The sequence below is a fragment of the Euphorbia lathyris genome, chromosome 7, assembly GCF_963576675.1.
Source record: "Euphorbia lathyris chromosome 7, ddEupLath1.1, whole genome shotgun sequence".
Classification (NCBI taxonomy): domain Eukaryota; kingdom Viridiplantae; phylum Streptophyta; class Magnoliopsida; order Malpighiales; family Euphorbiaceae; genus Euphorbia; species Euphorbia lathyris.
This window is the reverse complement of record NC_088916.1, coordinates 45859967-45880764: the sequence shown is the minus strand read 5'-3', so window position 1 is coordinate 45880764 and position 20798 is coordinate 45859967. Positions and strand designations below refer to the sequence as shown.

The window sequence follows — 20798 nt, the reverse complement described above, 5'->3', positions numbered from 1 at the left end:
TGCCTCTCAGGGCCATGGTTTCTCCGTTTTTGTACCACCAGTACCACGTCCTTATTGATGTTGAGTTTGTGAGTGATCACATCTGGACTAATCCCGGGGAGAATCTCATCTTTCCACGCAAAGACATCTTCTGACTCACGGAGGACCTTGGTGATAGCTTCCTTAATTTCTCCCTTCAGCCCTTTAGCCATCCGTACCTGTTTTTCATCCGCCATGAGGTACATCTCCGTTTCACCCAAGGCCATTGTGACAAGTTCTTCCTCGTCCTCATCTTTAGACTGTGGGCGAATCATTAACGATGCCGAATACGTCTCCTGAGCCACTTTTTGGCTTCCTCTGATCATTACACCTCCCTTGGCCATGGGGATATAAAGAGTTAAGTGGCGTATGGAGATAAGGGCTGCAGCTTCGGAGATAAAGGGTCGCCCAAGGATGATATTGTAAGCTAACTGGCCATCTAGGATGGAAAACTCCAGATCTCCTTTCCAAATTTGATCTTCATCCGCTAGCTCGCAATCTAATGTTACCTGGCCCTTTGTTTGGATGGTGTGCCCTGTAACTCCCAGAATGTCCACTATGGTGGTTTCCACTTAGATTGGGTCGACCATGAGCTTGGCGAATGCCCCTCTTGTGATGACATTGCATGAACTTCCGGTATCAATCATCACTCTTCTCATCTCCCAGCCTTCCACCATCATTGTGATGACCAAGGCGTCCGCATGAGGAGTGATCTCCGGGCCAGCATCTGCAAAAGGGCGATTAAGTGATGCCCTATCCAGCGCAGTAGTTTTTGCCTTTTTCAACACAGGTTGGTAGCTAGGTCCGCCTGCTATGACGTTGATGGTCCCTTTTGCCTTCTTCTTCTGATCACCCCTGGATCTATCACCATCTTCCTTCTTGCTATCATTTTGGACGAACCTGTCCAACTTTCCTCTTTCGATAAGCCTTTCTATCTCTCTGGCTAACTCCCAGCATGCGTCCGTGTCATGGCCATTCTTCCTGTGGTATTTGCAATAATTTTTGGGATTTTTCCCGTTGTTGGTGTACTCCCCCCCTTTTGGTTCGGGGTATGAAATGCTCCGCTTGTGCTGACTGTTCTCAATCCACATGAGCACTTCGCTTTTAGAGGCATTGAGCGGCGTAAATGACGACACAAATGCCGATTTGTTCTTAGAGCCCTTTCGCCGACCTCTAGAGGATGAAGCCTGGTGCTTGTCGTTCTCCCTATCTCGATGGCGAGAGTCGCCTCTGTCCTTCTTGGGCGGAGATAATGACTCTCTGCAGATGTCATCTACCTCCATGAAGTCCTTGCATCTTTCAATTAATTCTGCCATATTTCTGGGCTTCTTCCAAATTAAATCTTTCTGCAAGCTTTTACAATTGGTGTTTTTCGCTAGAGCTTCCGCTGCCATGGAGACATCCACATCGACAATTCGTATACACAATTTCTTAAAATTGTCTACATATTCTTGAAGGGGTTCATTCGCCTTCTGCTTTAATTGAAAAGGCTTCCGTGACTTGACCACTGGAGGAATACATCCGGCGAATTTAGCGCAAAACTCCCTACTCAGCTGATCCCAGCTATCTATTGATCCGGGAGGTAAAGATTGGAACCAATCATAAGCGGGGCCTCCTAATGTGGTGATAAACATCCGGCATAATACTGCCTCACTTGCACGGTTAAGGCTGAGCAACATTCGATACTTTCTGGCATGGGCCTCGGGGTTGTCTGCACCCATGTACACCGGGATATTAGGTATTTTGAAATGCCTGTCTGTTTCCTCAGCTTCGATCCATGCCGTAAAGGGCGAATCACGATTGGCGAATGGATTATGCCTGGCATTCTCTTCATTGATGCGGAGCACTGCAGCTCTAACGCGATCCTCAAAATTTTCCGGAGCCGCCCTGGGGCGTCCCCTACGTGGCGATCTACTCGGAGAAGATGAGGAGCTAGAGCCGGACGACGGATCTGATGGAGAACGTCCACCTCCACCACCAAGTCCCCCCAGGCGGAGCTTGTCCATCATCACCTCTGTGATCTCCTGGAAGAACGTGTCTATCCTCTCATTGGTTTGGCGGGGGTGGTGGCCTATCCGAACGTGGTATCTCTACTGGCCTCTTGCTCTGTCTACGACCGGAGGACGGGGGTGATCTACCCCGATGGGAAGATCTTTGTCTTGGGGGCGAAGGTGATTTTGATCGCCTGCTTTTCCCCTTTCTACGCTTTTTGTGTCTCCGACCTTCTGATCCGCCTTCTGGAAGATTCGACCGCGGGTGACTTGGGACACCTGATCCGCCCAGAATCAGCCCATGGCCTGCTAACCCCTCCAGGAGAGTTTGGTTATTCCTTCGACTCCCCTCTGCTCCATCAGAAAATAATTGCCGATTGAGTGGCGGATTATTACCTGTTATAGTAGTAGTCACCATGGAATGCGTGTGTTGAGCTTGGAAGAATGAAGAATTATGGGCGTTTGATCCTATAACTGCCTGTTGCCATTGAGATGATGTAGGATTCGTGCGCCGAAGCTCTGAAACTATCATGAATGACCTTAGGCGACTCTCCATCTCAGGGCCAAACACTCTTCCTATGGATCCCGCACATGTTTCGATGAATGTATCCGGCGACATACTCCTTCCATCATGCGTCGTAGGAGTGCTTATATCAACGTGTCCAGCGCTAGTTACAGGTTGACTTGATGGTGTTACCAACGGTGTTTCAATCCCTGAGGTGGGATTTTGCTCTCCACTCGTCATGTGTTTAAAAGACGAACGCAAACCCTTGTTTGGTTAGGGCTCCACGATCACCGCACCAATTGATGACTTGTGGAGAATTTTCGATTAGCTTCCGTCCCTGTGGGGGGCGTCGTTGGGTTCGACGGGGGGAAGCTCCGATGCCAAAGTCAGTATAAGGTCTGAAAGAGTAAACTGAATTGACAAAGTAGGATTTCTAGGATTGCGTGAATGTGTACCTTGATAGCTTGAGATGTCAGCTATATATAGTAGTGAAGTTGTAACCATTAGTAACTAGAAAGCCTCCATCAATGCTTCATTAATGGCGGTTACATGTTTCCTTTAAGTATGCCCGTTACCTTATTAATAGCTTGTTAATAGTCTTTATTGCGGGGTCGGCTCAGCTGTTCCACTGGCAGATTAAGAGGTTATGGCGATTCGCCACATAGGTTCGCCCGCGGATCCCTTGTGGTGAGGTTTTGGTGATCCACCTGTCGGATCCCCTTGCCTGATACGCCGTAACATTCCAGTATCAAGCGTTTAATACGTGGCCGTTCTAGGCGAAAATCTCCTTTGCTCATTTGGATAATATCCCAATGTTATCAGTTTGGCTAGATCAATCTGAAGGTCGCTTGCTCGCCACGTTCACCGCACCAAATAATGTAGTTGTGGGACATCAATTGGCCTTCGGGAGTGACTTCTCTATATGGGAGCGGTTCTTAGAAACACTCTGAGACCCAAGTTAGTTTCGAAAAAGATAGAGAGATAGTGTATTAAGTAAGAGAGAGAAAGTAATGAGACCTCTTATTGGTGGCTTGTGAGTTCCTTTTATAGATAAAGACAGTTCTTTAGTGGGCTATGAATCTAAAAAGGAGGTTGAGTTGGGTTGAACATGACCCATATCCTTTATCAATATCTACATGACTAACGAAATATGAAATACTTAACAATGACGAAGAATATTAGTTTAGTATTCCAATATATACAATTGTTTGTAGAGACAATGAATGTTAGTTTAGAATAATAATTTGTTGCCTTGTTATACATCTCAAGTTAGGAGATAAATTGGGACCTTAAGTTAAGAAGATATCCTTAAGAGAGTCGAAGTAATATCAAAAGGGGAATTATGCTCTTACTTTTAAAAATAAAAAAGGACATTCCGATTGTTTGGAGTTGCTTATTACGCTCTCAAATCATTTGATAAGCTTTTTATGATAATTTCATTCTTAGACTTTAGGCTTTGAGAAATTGCATCCACTAGTTTTGTTTACGTAGAAACCCAAAACATGGAGAATGAATAATGAATGCCTTGAGACGCGGCTACTCGACTCCAACTAATGGATTGGAATATTATTTCTTTCTTTCTTTAGGGGTGTTTGATGCCGTGGATCCCACTTCGACTATGGAAATGGAGGAAGTTGACGTGCACCGCATTATATTTTATTTATTTTTATCTATATAATGGGACCCACTCCTTCTTTCACTATTTCAATTTCATGCCATGTACGCTAATCTATTCGACCGACTGCTTGCTTCGTTATCTCTGATGCCATTTCACAAAATTTTATTTTTGGATTTAATGAGCGGCCGAGCCAACCTAGGGCTCGGGGCCGAAGCCTTCCGGCCATCGGTTGAATACAATTTATTGTATATTATATAAATATCGATTTTGATATATGCAGCCCTTAAAATATATATATTTATTATGCATCGAACTTCTAAATACATCAAAAATTATTTAATGCAATCATAAATTCTTTTATATTTTTTATATTTACATTAATTTTTTATTTTTTATTTTTTGAAAAGATATCTGCATTTATTATTTCGACAAGTTATTTGTAACTGTGTTAGTAACATAATAAAAGTTACAAATAATTCGTCGAAATAACACAGTTACGAATAAACTGACGAAATGATAATATTTTTTGAAAAGATATCTGTATTTATTATACATTGAACTTCTAACGTTTTCTAAAAAGTGCAGATTTACTCGTAACTATGAATTTGTGCAATTTTACCCCTAACAGTGTCAAGTAAATTCAATTTTATCCTTACACATCAGAAAATTTGAACTTACTGATTTGACAGTTATTTGACTATCACATCAGATATTCCAAAGAAGTTCGTCAGTAAAATAAAGCAGTTTATTGTATTTTGACGGGTTGTATGCAGTTTTTTGTGTGTAACTTTAATCTGTCAGACTTAAACATTATCATTTCGACAGGTTATTCGTAACTGTGTTGTTTCGACGAGTTATTTGTAACTTTTATTCTGTTACTAACACAATTACAAATAATTTGACGAAATAATAAATTCAGATGTCTTTTCAAAAAATAAAAAATTAATGTAGATATAGAAAATATAAAAGAATTTATTATTACATTAAATGATTTTTGGTGTATTTAAAAGTTCAATGCAATAATAAATATACATCTTGAAAATACAAAAGAATATTTCATTGTATTTAATGCTTATATGCAGCTCTAAGGGCTGCATATATCAAAACCGTATAAATATTATAGAGTGATTGAGTTGGTTAATATGTAAGTTTTTAAGTAAAAAGTTATGGGTTCAGATCCTACTAATATCATTTTATTTTGTAGAGTTTTTAATAATTATAAACTATATCACCATTATTAATCTTAATTACTTTTTTAAAGAGTATTAATTATTTTTAATGGACTTTTTATTTTAATAACACTTTTGATATTTTATTTCAATTTCTTACTTTTAATATTTAAATAACTTATAACTAAAATAAAAAAATGTAAAAATATTATTAGTTTTAAGAAATTAGCATTGAAATTCTAAAAAATAAATATGGCTACTCTTTTCGCGTTGAACATTTTTAATTCTTTAACCGACACACAAAAACGATAAAGTTTTAAGGTATTGGAAGCTAAAAAAATCTTGCATAGCCCTTACGGGCTGGATATTGAAAAATTACCTACGACTAAAATTAGCCCCTCCAAGTCTGAATTCCTAGTTCCGCCACTGGATTTAATCGGATCGGTATATAGAGCTGCCTTGAGAGGTGAACTGATCTGATGGCCACCGTCTGGAAGCCTTCAACTTAAAAGGCTTAAATTCTAAATTAAAAAAAAATAAAATAAAAAATAAATTTGCTTTTATTTTGTGGAAAGTGTAAATTTACTACTCCCTTCGTCCCATAATATAAGTCGTTTTAGAAAGTGAATTTTTTTCCAAAATTTAATTCGTTTTGGTTTTCCAAAAATTTTTAGTTTACTTTTTTAGTCCAAACATTAAATTTTTTTTTTTGTCTTAATCTATATGTTTTTTTAACATTCCAATGCTTATGTTTTTTTAAATTAACCAATGTAAACTCATTAATTAGACTTTACATTGATTGTATTTCTTAATTTGTGTGAAAACCTCTAAAATGACTTATATTATGGGATGGAAGTAGTATATAAAATGGTAAAAATTTGTCTATATATTTTTAAATAATGTCAATTTTATTTTTACGGGATAAAAAATTTCAACAAATTAATTTACTGTAGTTTAATTCACCACTTAAGTGGATTGCTAATCACTGCCCCCCTAATTACTTATCACCACCTCCATTTTAACGTTTTTGCCCTTGTCATTTATTTCTACCAAAACTTCTCATTCTCTCTTTAATCTCTTCCAAAATCACAAACCTCAACGACAATCATGGCGGGAAATCACGGCAAAGAAAAGGGACCGATGTTCGGAAAGGTACGTATTTTTGTTAAATTTTCATTGAAAACATTGAGTTCCGTCTTCGGATTTGGAGACAGAAGTCGTTCATCTGCCTCTCTTACGGGAAGGGCGAAATCAAAATTTTCTTCTATTTTAGTTGGCCTCCCTTTAGGGGGTCCGAAATTGGAAAAACACCTATACCGAGTTATCGAGGCATCCGATTGTTGTTTTAACGTTAAATTTGTATTTATCTATCATTAATTGACGTAAGTAGTGAAATTGATAGTGAATAAGAACATAACTCAATTAGACAAAATAATAATCGGATTAGAATAAATAATAACGGAAATGTTTAGGGTTTGGGAGCGGATTTCAATTAGAGTAAATAACAATGAATTTCAATTTGTTTGTCATTTTTCAGACTTTTGACGTTGGAGACAGTTGCGGACAACGGTAGACTACCAGGTATGGTGTCACTGCCTCTGCTCGGATTGCACAATACGTCCCATTGTTGCGACGATTGGAGCTTTTAAGCTTTGGTGGATATTGGATTGATGCTTGTTCTTCTCTACCTAATATTAATTTCTCTTTTAGGAGCGTTCAACGGTGAGAAATCTCATAGTGCTTGCTATTGTGGCCTTCTTCTATCTCTTTTCCTTTCATTCTTGGATACCTTTGAGCTATTAACAAGACCTAACATATCTCTTAATAGCAAATTAAGATGGTCTTGGTCGCATTTTACGAAATCCATAGCCCGTCGCATGAAATCCGAAAATGTTTTGGGTCGTCTGGTGGTGGGCTTCTTGGATAGGTCTTGACTTCGGTAATTTACCGACATTGCATCTACATGTCCGTCCATATTGAGATGTTGGATTCAAATTGCAGTTTTTTGCGCCTTTCGACCCATTCCCGAAAGTTCTCATGTGGCTTATGGATCAAGTAATGTAGATGTTTGCATGGTTTTGCTCTTCGAAATCAATGTGACAAAGTGCAGAGCAAAATCATTCACCATTTTATTAAATTTTTAATAGATCCAAGTATGAGTTATTCGTACCAGAACGCAGTCGCATCTTTCAGAATTTTAGGAAAATGTCTCCACGTGATAACATTAGCCTCCATTGACCTTCAAAAATTCTATACATGGACAGTGGGATCTTATCGCTAATGCAAGCATCAACAATGTCATTCTAAAGTTCATTGCGGATGAGATTGTACATCTCTTCATTGTCGAGACGAGTTTCATTTTCTCCAAATCTCTCATAGATTGATGGTTTGTAGGCTGACATCAACACTTGGATTGTGGCCCCATAGAATTTTGATCTTTGTGATGATCACTGCGGTAGGATTCAGTCGAGTTGGCTAGTTGTTTTCCTTTGTTTAAGAGACCAACTTAATATAATAATCTCGTCGATGTATTTGAGATGACCTTTTTGGTGAAAGGAGATTATGATTCCCCCCCCTTATGCTCTCTAAAACTGGAATGATGACACCGGTGGTAATAGGAGCGAGGCTCTTTTCCTCTAGATCGACCTAATGTGTTTTCTCATTGAAAATCCAAGGATATATCTCATTTATGAGGCTAGCTTCGAATGATATGATATGTGGTAGATTAAGCAACAAAGTTCTGCTTGTATGGATTTTTCTTGGCCTCTCTAGCTTCTTTAAGCTCTTCTATGCTCTTCTCCATTTCTATGCATATTCGGTCCTGATGATGTTCATTGATTCCTGTACGAAACTCATATAATAAACGGATTGTTTAGTAATCCCATCCATAAACTTTCTTTGTTCGAGATTTAGCGAATCCAAACATGGCTCCATACGTTGGTCAAACACTGAGATAACCTGTAAAAGCCTGATTGGATTATCATACATTTGTAAGAGTTTTGTGAACTTGAAACAGTTTGTACTAGTCATAACTAACGTCTATAATTCAAAACGTATGATCATGATGGCATGTTTATAACCCCATGGACCTTTCTGATTAGTGCACGTGGCATTGGGATTATTTCTTTTTGTAAAAAAATAAATAAATTATATTATTGAACCGCATGTATAGAAATGACTGAAACGAAAATCATATAAAAATGAAGAAATTATAAAACCAAAAACATACATCTAAAAACGGAGTAGAAAATTGATAATGCAAAATGAAAACTGTTGTGGACAAAAAGGGTATCCCTAGGGAGCATGGCTGATAAAGGAGAACGTGGGTTTTATAAACAGTTTTCCCCAAGAAAGGAAAACAATTCAGTAGTCAACTTTATCACCTTCATTTAATTTTATAATGCTTGCTGACTTAGAACACAGTACTACTTTTACCCATTGCAATATTCAAACTCATAATTAAATGAAACCAAACGTACGTATACATACATGAACAACCTCAAGCAACCGTGGAAAAAAGAGCCGATCCGATACCTGTGACTGACAGACACTCAGACAACTTGTAATTAATACGTGTCAAACCATATGTCTCCCGATTCAGGAGCCACTTGTTGTTGCAGTTGCAGCTTATCTTTATCCCCTCCCTCCCTCCCCAATTTTCATGTACGGACACCCCTCACTATATGACAATTTCCATTCTCATCATTATCATCAAACATTAATTTATCTTAAATTACTCATTGGACCGCCCATTATAAGCATATAACAAAAGTAAAAAAACTCGCCGGGCTAAAATTCCGGCGTCGTTTTTTATATTGGAACAAAAAGGTTTACACCGTCGACTTGCTGATACCTCACAGTACAAAAACCTCCCCTTCTCTCTCTCTCTCTCTCTCTCTCTCTCTCTCATTTTCTATTCAAACAAACAGATTCAGAAGCTTTTTGCCGTCTCCGCCGCGAATATTGCTCTCAAACGTCGTCGTTTCCGACGATTCTTCTGTGTGAAATGACACTGCATCCCTTCCTCTCTTTGGCCTCGGGGACTGATAGAGATCGGACGCTTGATTTTCCTTCCCGGTGAGGAATGGCTTTGATTGAGGCCAAACGTTTCGCAACCTGCATGCCTCCGCAGCGAAACTCTCAGTAGATTCATCGTGAATCTGAACTAAGGATCCGGCGAGAACAGACGGTAACGGCCGAAGAGTTCCACCGGAAAGAACCGTCTCTACAGCGGCCTGACACAAGTGCCAATTCCCACTCCACAGAAGCCCCACCGCTCCGTTCACCGGATTCACGGTTCGTCCGCACGCCTCAAAGAGCAATGATTGAAACAAAGCTAAGGCAGAGAGAAAGCATTTCATTAATTTGAAATTACAAGTTTGAATGGAGAATTAAGAAAGTGAAGAAGGGGTACCAGGGCGTTGGGATTCCGGTACGGCGGCGATAAGAGACATTAGATCGCTACGGCCAAAGAATTTGGCGAGAAACAAGGTAGCGTTACCTTGGGCATCAGGGGAATTAATCCAGTACAAGCAGGACCTGAGTGTACAAGTGTCACTGCAGCCCTTACGCAAAACACGGCAGCCGTTGCAACTCATCTCCACCGTTGATCACTTGATGATCAAGAAGGAAAAAGGTGCAAAAAAATTGGCGATTTTGATAATTGATGGTTATATAGTAGCAGATATTTCTTGAGGAGTAAGGAAGGGAGAGAGAGTGGGAAGGAGACGTGAGAGTGAGCTTGGTAGAGTGGTAATATAATAATGAGAAAAGAGGTGGGATTGGTTGATGGGTTAAGTTATAAAATAACTATGGTTAAGTTGAAATGAACGGTGGGATTTTGATTTTTGCTGAAAGGTGGTGGGGTCACACTTTTGTCGAACCGAATATCTTCCAAACTCTGGGCACGAGCGGCTCCGTGTTCTCGCGTCTCTTGTTTCTCAAAGGTATGCACCGTCCGATTTCATTTTTTTACTGATGCTAACCGTTGGATATTACTAGGTGCACCCTTCTTTTATTTTTCCTACTTTTATCCAAGTACGGGTACGAAGTCTTCACGCCCCCTCAATAGAAGTGGACACTGACACCATACTAGGAATTTCGGTCTAATTCTATCTACCCTTAATTTTAATTTTACTTTTATTTGTCAAATCATTGTCAAATTTCGGTTTAATCCTTTTTTTTCTTAATAAAAGCAACCGGATTAATGGTTAAAGTGACACATAGATAAAAAGAGATAATGGTCTAATGAAGTGTTTGAATTTTTTTTTTTTTTTGTGCTAGTTTTTTTACTTCAAAATAGAAAGTTGTAGGAATTTGGTTAGAAATCTCATGTTTACCTTTTACTGTCCATACTTTTCAGAAAACAACAATCCATAACAGCGAATAATAGACAGTAACAGCAAACAACAATTAAACCAAACGGATCTTAAATTTAATTTATGTTTTAGAAGAAGCACATTTTTACTTATAAGTCATAATATATAAATAATATAATTTTATTTTTTATCTGAAAGGACTGTTTCAACTTTCATATCGAACATTTCAACCAATTTTATCAAACTGAAATAGTTTTTTTTTTTCTATTTTATCAAGTTGTTTATAACTAGTGATAAAGCATATAAGCTTGAATGAGACGTTCAACCCAACACTAAGATGTCAGTTTATGCGCTAAATCCGTATCTCTTAGACTCAACAAGGCGAGGTGACCGCAACGAGATCATAAGACATCTCAGGGGTATTTAGGACATTCCTCCACTCCTCAAGAATTACATATAAATAGGAAGACCCAATCTATGGTGCATGACAGACATTATTTCTATCTAACTATTTTCTCTCCTAATCTCCTACTATATTTAACTATTCCATTACTGATTTAATCGTTGAAGTGTTTCAGAGAGAGCTCCGGAGGCAGATATAGAAACCCATCAGGAGCCCATGGATCCCAACTTCTCATCATTTGGTTCGGTGAGCGTGGAACGCATCACTTAAAACTCCTTCAAAATCATCTAAAAATTAGTTAGCATGACGAAAACTCCTCTCCATTCGGGTCGGATCAACAAAAAGAAATCGAGGCGTTTGTGGCCGTCCTTGCCTTTAAAGACAAGGTAATGGTAACAACAAACTCAGCGGATGAATCTCAAGATCCCACGGTGAAGCTCATGAAGATATTGCGGAAATTCCAAGTAGCCTAGACATGGAAGGTTGGGGAACAAACATAGATGATGGACAACCAGAAGGCTATGCATGAAGGCAAAAATAAAATATGGGAGCTCCTCTAGGCGAAATCCCTCCTACATATGAGGGTGCCATCGCGAAAATGGTCGGAAACAATGTTCTCCTCACGTGAGTATTGCCTTTGCAACCCGCGACCAATACTTTTCAAACCGCCATCGTCACGCATAGGGAGGCCCTTGAGTAGGAGGAAGATTGGGAAGCTAGATTCTAGTGTTTCCTCGATCAGAAATCCCTTGCGGGGCCATCAGAGGCAACGTTATGTTAAGTAAAATCCCTCTTGTTCAATGGATCATAGAGGCCAACTTCCCCAAAAACTGGAAAACCCTCACCTTCCCTCCTACATCGGTGTAGAGAACCCTAATAAACACTATAAAAACCTTTATGAGCATGATTAACATTTACTCTAAAGAAGATCATGTCATGCAAATTTTTCCCGACAAACTTGGTCGGTGTCGCACAAGAATGGTATTGAGGGTTAGAGTCTGAATCTGTCAATTCCTTTGACCTGGTTAAAGACATAGTTGTGGCTCGCTTCTTCGGCGTGGCCAAAGCCATACATATCAGTTGCGGCCTAAAAAATTCCAAGCAACGCTCGATCGAACCCCTTAGGGGCTACTTGTCGCGCTTCCATCACATGTCATCCCAGGTAAAATCGATGAATATGGAGGTAGCCATCGATGCCCTAGCCAATAGGACGACATTCCAACCTCTTAGGAAAGTTGTTACATTAATCCCTTCAAAATATTTCAAGAACTCATGACCTTAGGCCAAAGGTTCATACTTTATGGCAATAGTATGCGGCCAACATATTACGAAGAGCAAGTGGACGATAAGAAAAATAGGGACCATAAAAAAAGAAAAAAGGAAGGTCGCGATGGAGAAAATAGGCTCCCAAGCTTAGAAGGAGGAAGGCCACATCCCCTACCATCCGAGAGAAAATGGTACATGAACTAAGAGAAGATAGAGGCTCATATCGAGGCATGGGCAGGGAGGTACATTACTCTAACGACCCCTGCCCACCTCCCAAAAGTGACCAGGTCGAATATGGACTTTTACCCCATAGCTGCCTCTGAGCCTTCCCCTAAATATGCTAATGGAAGGGAAAAATTCTGCAAGTTCCATGATCTCACATTCACTCTCCCTAGTGCAATAGTTAGCTTGACAATCTAGGGCAACCGATAATTAGCCAAAGAAGTTCATTGGGAATCCACTAAGCTCATGCGCGCGACTCTAGTCATAGATTCCATGGGAAGGCCAGATGACTTCATAGGATACACTCCTCAACCACTGAAACTTTTGGAAACTTTCGACATGGGAGGGGATCACTCACTGAAGTTGGGCACTTCATGGGCACTTCATAGGCACTAAGCTCGGTAACTGGGTAAATAGCACTATACTCGAGCACAACGATGTCTTTGCTTGAAAAACAATTGATATGACGGGGCTTGTCTCTAAGCACACCAACCACTACCTTAATACAGACCCCACCATGGAGCCAATACAACAAAAAAGCAGCTTCACGCACGAGACAAGCACGAGGCCATTAGCCCCGAGATATATAAGCTAAAAGCAATAGGCTTAATTAAGCTGTTTATAACCCATTGTGGATTTCTAATGTTGTTCTTGTAAAGAAAGCCGCGTGGAAGTATCATATGTGTGTTAACTTTAACGATCTGAATAAAGCATGCTCCAAGGAATATTATAAACATATGATAAGAAAAATAGGGACCATAAAAAAAGAAAAAAGGAAGGCCGCGATGGAGAAAATAGGCTCCCGAGCTTAGAAGGAGGAAGGCCACATCCCCTACCATCCGAGAGAAAATGGTACATGAACTAAGAGAAGATAGAGGCTCATATCGAGGCATGGGCAGGGAGGTACATTACTCTAACGACCCCTGCCCACCTCCCAAAAGTGACCAGGTCGAATATGGACTTTTACCCCATAGCTGCCTCTGAGCCTTCCCCTAAATATGCTAATGGAAGGGAAAAATTCTGCAAGTTCCATGATCTCACATTCACTCTCCCTAGTGCAATAGTTAGCTTGACAATCTAGGGCAACCGATAATTAGCCAAAGAAGTTCATTGGGAATCCACTAAGCTCATGCGCGCGACTCTAGTCATAGATTCCATGGGAAGGCCAGATGACTTCATAGGATACACTCCTCAACCACTGAAACTTTTGGAAACTTTCGACATGGGAGGGGATCACTCACTGAAGTTGGGCACTTCATGGGCACTTCATAGGCACTAAGCTCGGTAACTGGGTAAATAGCACTATACTCGAGCACAACGATGTCTTTGCTTGAAAAACAATTGATATGACGGGGCTTGTCTCTAAGCACACCAACCACTACCTTAATACAGACCCCACCATGGAGCCAATACAACAAAAAAGCAGCTTCACGCACGAGACAAGCACGAGGCCATTAGCCCCGAGATATATAAGCTAAAAGCAATAGGCTTAATTAAGCTGTTTATAACCCATTGTGGATTTCTAATGTTGTTCTTGTAAAGAAAGCCGCGTGGAAGTATCATATGTGTGTTAACTTTAACGATCTGAATAAAGCATGCTCCAAGGAATATTATCCCCTGCTTAACATCGACTAGTTGATCGATCAGATAGTTGGTCACAAAATCGTATCCATCTTCGACACAATTGCAATGTATCAACAAATACATATGAACATTTTAGACTTTGAGAAAACAAGCTTCACTACTCACATCAAAACATTCTGTTACACGATCATGCCTTTTGGTCTAAAAAACGTAGGCGTTTTGCCCAACACATTAGGAAAACAATACATGTTTACGTTGATGATATGGTTGTCATCAGTAAATGCGAGGAAGACCATCACTTGGATCTCATAAACAACCTTTGAAATATTTCGCCAATTCCATCTCAAGCTCAATATAAAATAGTGAATTTTTGGCATTCGGTCGAGAAAATTTGTGGGGTTGTGGTCTTCGAGCGCGATATCGAGCCTAATTTTGACAAAGTTCAAGTTTTGCTAGAGATGGAACCACCTTCCAACTTGCAATGAATCTAAAATCTTAATGGCAAACTCATCACACTAGGATGATTCATCTCATGCTCAACACAACGATGTCTCCCCTTCAAATGGAGCACATATTGCCAAAAGGCATTCAACGCTATAAAAGAATTTCTCACTTCATCATCCCTCCTCACAGCCCCCTCATAACGGAGAAAATTTGCATCTGTACTTCACAATCTCTGAGGTGGTTGTCGCTATCATCACTCAAACCAATGGCACTGAAACTCTGGTAGTGTACTACCTTAGCCGCATGCTCAAAGGTGCTGAGTTACATTACATTAAAGTGGAGAAAGCTCTGTTCGCCATCACACACACCACATATCGATCACAATCGTACTTCTAGGCCTATTTTTTCGTTGTTAAGACCAACTTACCCATCAAGAAAGCCATACAACAGCTAGAGGTCTCTGGACGAATAACAGACTGGTGCAATAGCCTCTCCCAATTTGACATCTTCTTTGCACTATACCCCTCCATCAAGGCACATATGCACTAGTAGACTTCCTAGTATAATTCACCGGGTCGAGCGATCCTATATCTACCTTACAGTCCCTCTTGGTTTTGACATCCCAAAATGGCACGTAAGTGTCGACAGATCGTGCGACGATGACAAGGCTGGAACAATCATCTCCATCCAAGGCGAAATCATTTCCGTATTAATTATACCACTTGCCTTGCATTCCCCGATATGGACAATCAGGCCAAATACGAAGCCCTCATCACATGACTATGTTTTCCATCCTCATCGCAATTAGCAAAGTAATAGTATACATAGATTCCAAACTGGTGGTTAGCCACCTTGATAAAACAATCAAACCAAAGAGGACGTCATGGCTCGCTACTTAACCAAACCAAGTTCTCTCGTAGATCAAATGTGTACCAAAGATGTTGATTTCTCCATTTTCCTTGTCCCAAGAGAAAAAATGGCAAGCCTACACCCTTACTACGGCAGCAGCCATCACCACACCCATCGCTAACGACTTATTTGTGGAAACATCTTACTATCCCGTTATCACCAAAGCACAAGCCCTTCCTACCGAGAATGATGAGGTCCACCCTAGTGATTGGAGGACGCCCGTCATCCACTACACCCTCGATGGCACTCAATAAGCAGATAATGTGGAGGCCTTTCTGGTTGTTTGAAGATCCTGGTGTTATACTATACATGATGGGATTCTATATAGGCGTTCAATTACTCACCCTTGGATGAAATACGTCTCCAGAGAGGAAGGCAACCATTGCCTCCACAAAATTCACAAAGCCCTATGTAGCTCCCATCAAGGAGGAAAGACTTTGGCCACGAAGGCCCGCTCCAATGACTATACTGGCCAACTATAAACGAAGATGCCAACTCTGTATTTAGGCAGTGCCACAACTACCAAATATACACTGATGACGCACCTTCAGCCACATTAAAAGGAATCATATCCCATTAGCCTTTCGCATTTTGAGGCGTGGACATTCTGGGCCCATTCCCAAAGGCCACGAGACAATGGAAGGTTGTTGTCGCCATTGACCGCTTTACCAAATAGGTGGAGGCTCAATCGTTAGCCATCAACTGCAAACGTCATAACCTTCCTTCACAGCCATGTCCTGGACCGATTTGGTATTCCCCACTCATTCCTAAGTGATTATGGAAAACAATTTGATTGCGCCCCATTCCACGATCTCTGTCAACACTAGGGATACAATAAAGGTTCACATCTATAGCACACTCCTAGAACAATGGACTCACTAAAGTCACTGATCGAACCATCCTAAGAGACATCAAAGCTCGCTTAAATGCATAAGGACAAAGCTGGCTTAATCACTTGCTAGCCACTCTTTGGTCCTACCGTACCACGCCCCATTCAACAATAGGGAAAACATTGTTCTTCTTTTGCTACGAAGCGGATTCGATGCCTCTGCTCTCTCAAGGTTTAAGAATATGATGATAAGGTAAACTCCCAAACACTGCAATATGATATATATGACATTGAGGAAGTCTTATTCAATTCCCTTATCGCGGTCACTTCGTATAAATAAAAAGTGGTTCGCTACTACAACCTTCACATATGTTCGTGTTAATTTAAGGCAAAAGATGTTTTCTTATGCAATGCAATGGAATCTCAACCCCCCTCACCAAAGGTAAGCTCTGGCAGAATTGGGAAGACCCATACATCATAGACAGAACCTTGTTAAATGATGCATACCGCCTCACTATGTTAGACGGTACCCTTTTGGGGAATACTTGGAACATACAAAATTTAAAGAAATATTATCAATAAAACATAACTTCACATGAACACATATTGACCTCTCCATACAAGGGGACCGTGGGATGCCATGGAAACCCCTTCTAAAGCCAAAATAAAAAGGAAAGCATGCGTGCGACGAACACCAGCTCTAAATGGATGCATCACTACAAGCGACTGACAAAAGAGAACAATGCCTGCACGAAAAATTAACATCGGCACAAAAATTAAAATTTTCTTAAACAAGAACGAGAAACTCTACGACAGTCCTACATCTCAAACAATCACGACGCTCCATATATGTCGTTGGGGTTAGGAATCTCTCCACGATTGATCATAAGCTAATACATATCCCTCTAGTCACGACACTCACCAATGTTATGCCCAAGGTGAAAAAACACACCCAACCTGTATGAGTCACAAGATGCAAGGGATCGGGAGAAATCGTACCTAGCAATCCTTTGAAACAATACTCATAGAAAGGGAGGCTCCTTAGCTGTAGTTGGTCATAATACCTAGGACCACTCCCATTTACGTCTGAAGAAGAAAGATGACGACCTCGCCTCCTTCCCGCAATAATATAGTGTGAAGGAATCGCGTGAATTCGAGCATCTTTAGCGTTAATACAATGTTCATCGTAGAGGGGATGAGGCCCCCAAGATAATGCTTCGCTTCTTTAATGGCCCTGGCTAAAATGCATTTCACAACACAATAGTCATTGCCTCACTTTTACGAGAACCACTTCCATGAGTCATCGAGCCTGCCCGCCTCCTCTAGCCCACACATTGCTCCCCGAAAGACATCCTAGAACCTCGACAACTCACCATTGCCCTAGTCCCAAGACATATCTGATGAAATCATTAAGTGTAAAGCAATAATATATTAAGTCAGCTTACTTATTTATACTAATTAACAGAGTATCTAAGATTAGTGATCTACTCACGTTTGGCGGGTTTATGACCTGACAAGTGAAGCCATAAGGCAATAAGATACTAATCTGAATATCAGTGGTCTGTTACTATCTTGGGAATAATAACTAACTAAAAACTAGTGTGTACCTTGATTGTGATGGTGTTTACCGATTGCAGACATTGGATGTCAAATTTAGGACATTAGGATTTATGAAATAGTAGACTTTAGATTGATTCACTATAAGAATATCATATGGTTAGAATAGTCATATGTAGTTCTCCTATATGCATTATACGTCATGCTTAGAAACCATGAATGAAGTGAGGGATTGCTGAATCTCTCAAAGAGATTAGATATCACTAGCCACTTGACTGTTGGGACTGAAAAGCGTGTGGCGACACCCGAATGGGGCAATGTGTAATTTCTCATTCAAACTTATCAGTTCACTAGAGACCAAGGAAATGTCCGAGCAACAAATGAGGGTTACTTAACCGTGCCTCGTGTCGGACTTGATACCGTATAGCAATGTATTACGTGAGATGTTACTATTAGGTTCTCGAAAGTTATACATATAGATTATTGTCTAAGTTGGGTAATCATAAAGGCCAACTAAAGCCTTATATGAATGATAAGACGAACCAGAGGTTCGGTCTGACCACTATCTCTAGATAAGCCTATCAGGATCGCGACGGAAGAGGCTAGATGGAATAAAGGTTTCTCGGAATGTCTTAAGATGCATGTAAATGATTACATGAATTTAAGAGCATCTATATCATATCAATATTATATGAGTCGAGGTGAATGAAGGAATTCAATTGGTTTGAAATGGTGTGTAGTCTACCACAAATTAAACGAACTAAAAGGGGTAAAATTGTGTGAATAGACATTTGTTTTTAATTAGATTAAAATGAATATATATATATATATATATATATAGTTACATTTATAATATAATATGTATTTCTTTTTTTGAAACAATATGTATGTATTTAATATTGGACATTATATATATAATCCATTAGATGAACTTACCTTGTTAAAATCCACCATCATCCAATGGTGAAAAAAACAAAGTAAACTTTAGTTTGTTAAAAACAAAGTAACCATATAAGACATCATAAACAATATATGTAGAAAATAATATTAGATATATTAATACATATTTAATTTGTATAAATTTATTCAAATATTTAATTAAAGTAGGGTTTTAGAAAGAGTTTTAATTAAGTGAAAGACTAATTATTCCCTCTTTAATCCACCCAAGGTGTGTCCCTATCCAAAAATCCTAAACTAGGTCTGAGATTCTTTTTATTATAGTTGTTTAATTAAGTTAGACTAAACTTAATCTAACCTAAGCATAATTGAGAGTCTCCATATGCTTTATGAAATACAATAACAACACCGAGAATTGGAAGAGCAAGCTGCCACCCTACACTACACTGCAGATTTAGCCAATGTACGACAATTATTCCGACTATTGCAAGCTAAGTCTTGTTCTTGTTCCCACACTTTAAACTTCATATGATTGTTTTATTTTATATGTTATTCTATGATTGGTTAACTAATGTATACGCTAATATAATTGAAATAAATAAATTAATTAAATGCATATTTACATATTTACAAATAGGGATTTTCATATGTTTATTAAATCTGCAAAATAAAAGCTCATTAGGATAGTAGGCTGTGCATTGAGACCATCTTTTGTACATGTTTGAGACATTATATTTGACACTTAGGACTCATATAAATACTCATATTTGGCTGCTGGATGATTGGATAAATGATAAAATGGCAAGACTAATAGAAAGATCAAATCTATCGGCAATAAGATAAGAAAGGGGCGCGGAGATACATCTAAAAAGAAAATAATGCTTCGCTGGGCTCGCAGATCTTAAACAAAGTGGAGGCCGCCCTCGTACCCGCTAGTATACTCTGTTATACCACCCACGTGCTATCGGTTCTAGAATAAAGTAAAGAATTCCCAGACAAGTAAGCCAACAAGCAAATAAGCATGCGTTAAACCCTGGAGTCTTTCGTTCTAGTGCATCAGTTGGGGAAGAATAGAATATATATATAGAAAAAAAGGCTAGTTGGATCAATCCCAGACCTAGGAGTGTAGCATTTTGGCTTAAAAACTGCTTTGACTTACTTCAAAGATAGGGACCGTGGAATATCGTTTATTCTAATAATTAGTGTCAAATTAAACCAAACTGGTAACATACCAAAATCTTAATTTGGTTTGATTATTTTAATATTTTGGTTTAATTTTGGTTTACTTTGGTAATCGATTATTGGTTCAGTTACTAAATAAATATATCGGTGTAACCGACAACCGTTCCAGACTTAATATACTTTTATCTTTACATATATAAATTTTGATTTAGTAGTGTTTAATTTCTTTAATCGTAATTTTTGTACATGTACATTATTTGAAAACTAATGAAACAAAAATATATGAGAAATGAAATATTTTGAGTTTTCGATTATTCGGTCAGTAGCTGAACCAAATCAAAAAATTTTTGTTTGATAATATTTGGTTACCAATCTTTATTTAGATTGATTTTGAAAATAAAGCATATTTCAATTCGATTTGATTAGTAATCGAATCGAAGCATGCTCACCCTTAACTATTTGTCCAAAAATCCATCAAATATATTTAAATCCAAACGCAACTCCTTCCCATCAATAACATCCACTAATGACAAAAGTCACATTTTTCCACAATAAGTAATGTTTCATAAATAAAAATTATGCAAGTTTTTGTATAAACACATAAACCTTTCTTTCTTCCTTTTTGGTTGAGTAATTAACCCAAAATCATGCTTTTTTTTTTGTACACACAAATGCAAGGAAATAAAGTTGTACACAAAAATCATCTTTTCACATTTACATAAAAATATCATCTTTAAGGAAAGATATCTTAGATATAAAAGATCCAGTACTAAATTCCTAAAACAACATTGATCCACCTTTTTAATTATTGATCTAGGAAGATCCATACATCGTATATAATGATTATACAGTTTTACATTTCAGAATACAACCTTTATTTTTTATA

The 20798-nt window shown here is 39.0% G+C and overlaps 1 protein-coding gene across 1 annotated transcript; it reads right to left on the bottom strand.

Moving 5' to 3' along the window:
- Positions 1-8663: 8663 nt before the first annotated feature.
- Positions 8664-10125, bottom strand: LOC136234995 (LOB domain-containing protein 38-like). The gene is made up of 2 exons (XM_066024502.1): positions 9716-10125; positions 8664-9637 (listed from the first exon to the last, which is right to left on the bottom strand). The coding sequence occupies exons 1-2, from the start codon at positions 9897-9899 to the stop codon at positions 9219-9221; spliced, it is 603 nt and encodes a 200-aa protein (XP_065880574.1). The 5' UTR covers positions 9900-10125; the 3' UTR covers positions 8664-9218.
- Positions 10126-20798: the final 10673 nt, after the last annotated feature.

Coding starts and splice junctions, on each gene's coding strand:
- LOC136234995 (XM_066024502.1), bottom strand. CDS start 9,899: ATGAGTTGCAACGGCTGCCGTGTTTTGCGTAAGGGCTGCAGTGACACT. Junction 9,638..9,715: donor ACCGGAATCCCAACGCCCTG/GTACCCCTTCTT, acceptor TCTCTGCCTTAG/CTTTGTTTCAATCATTGCTC.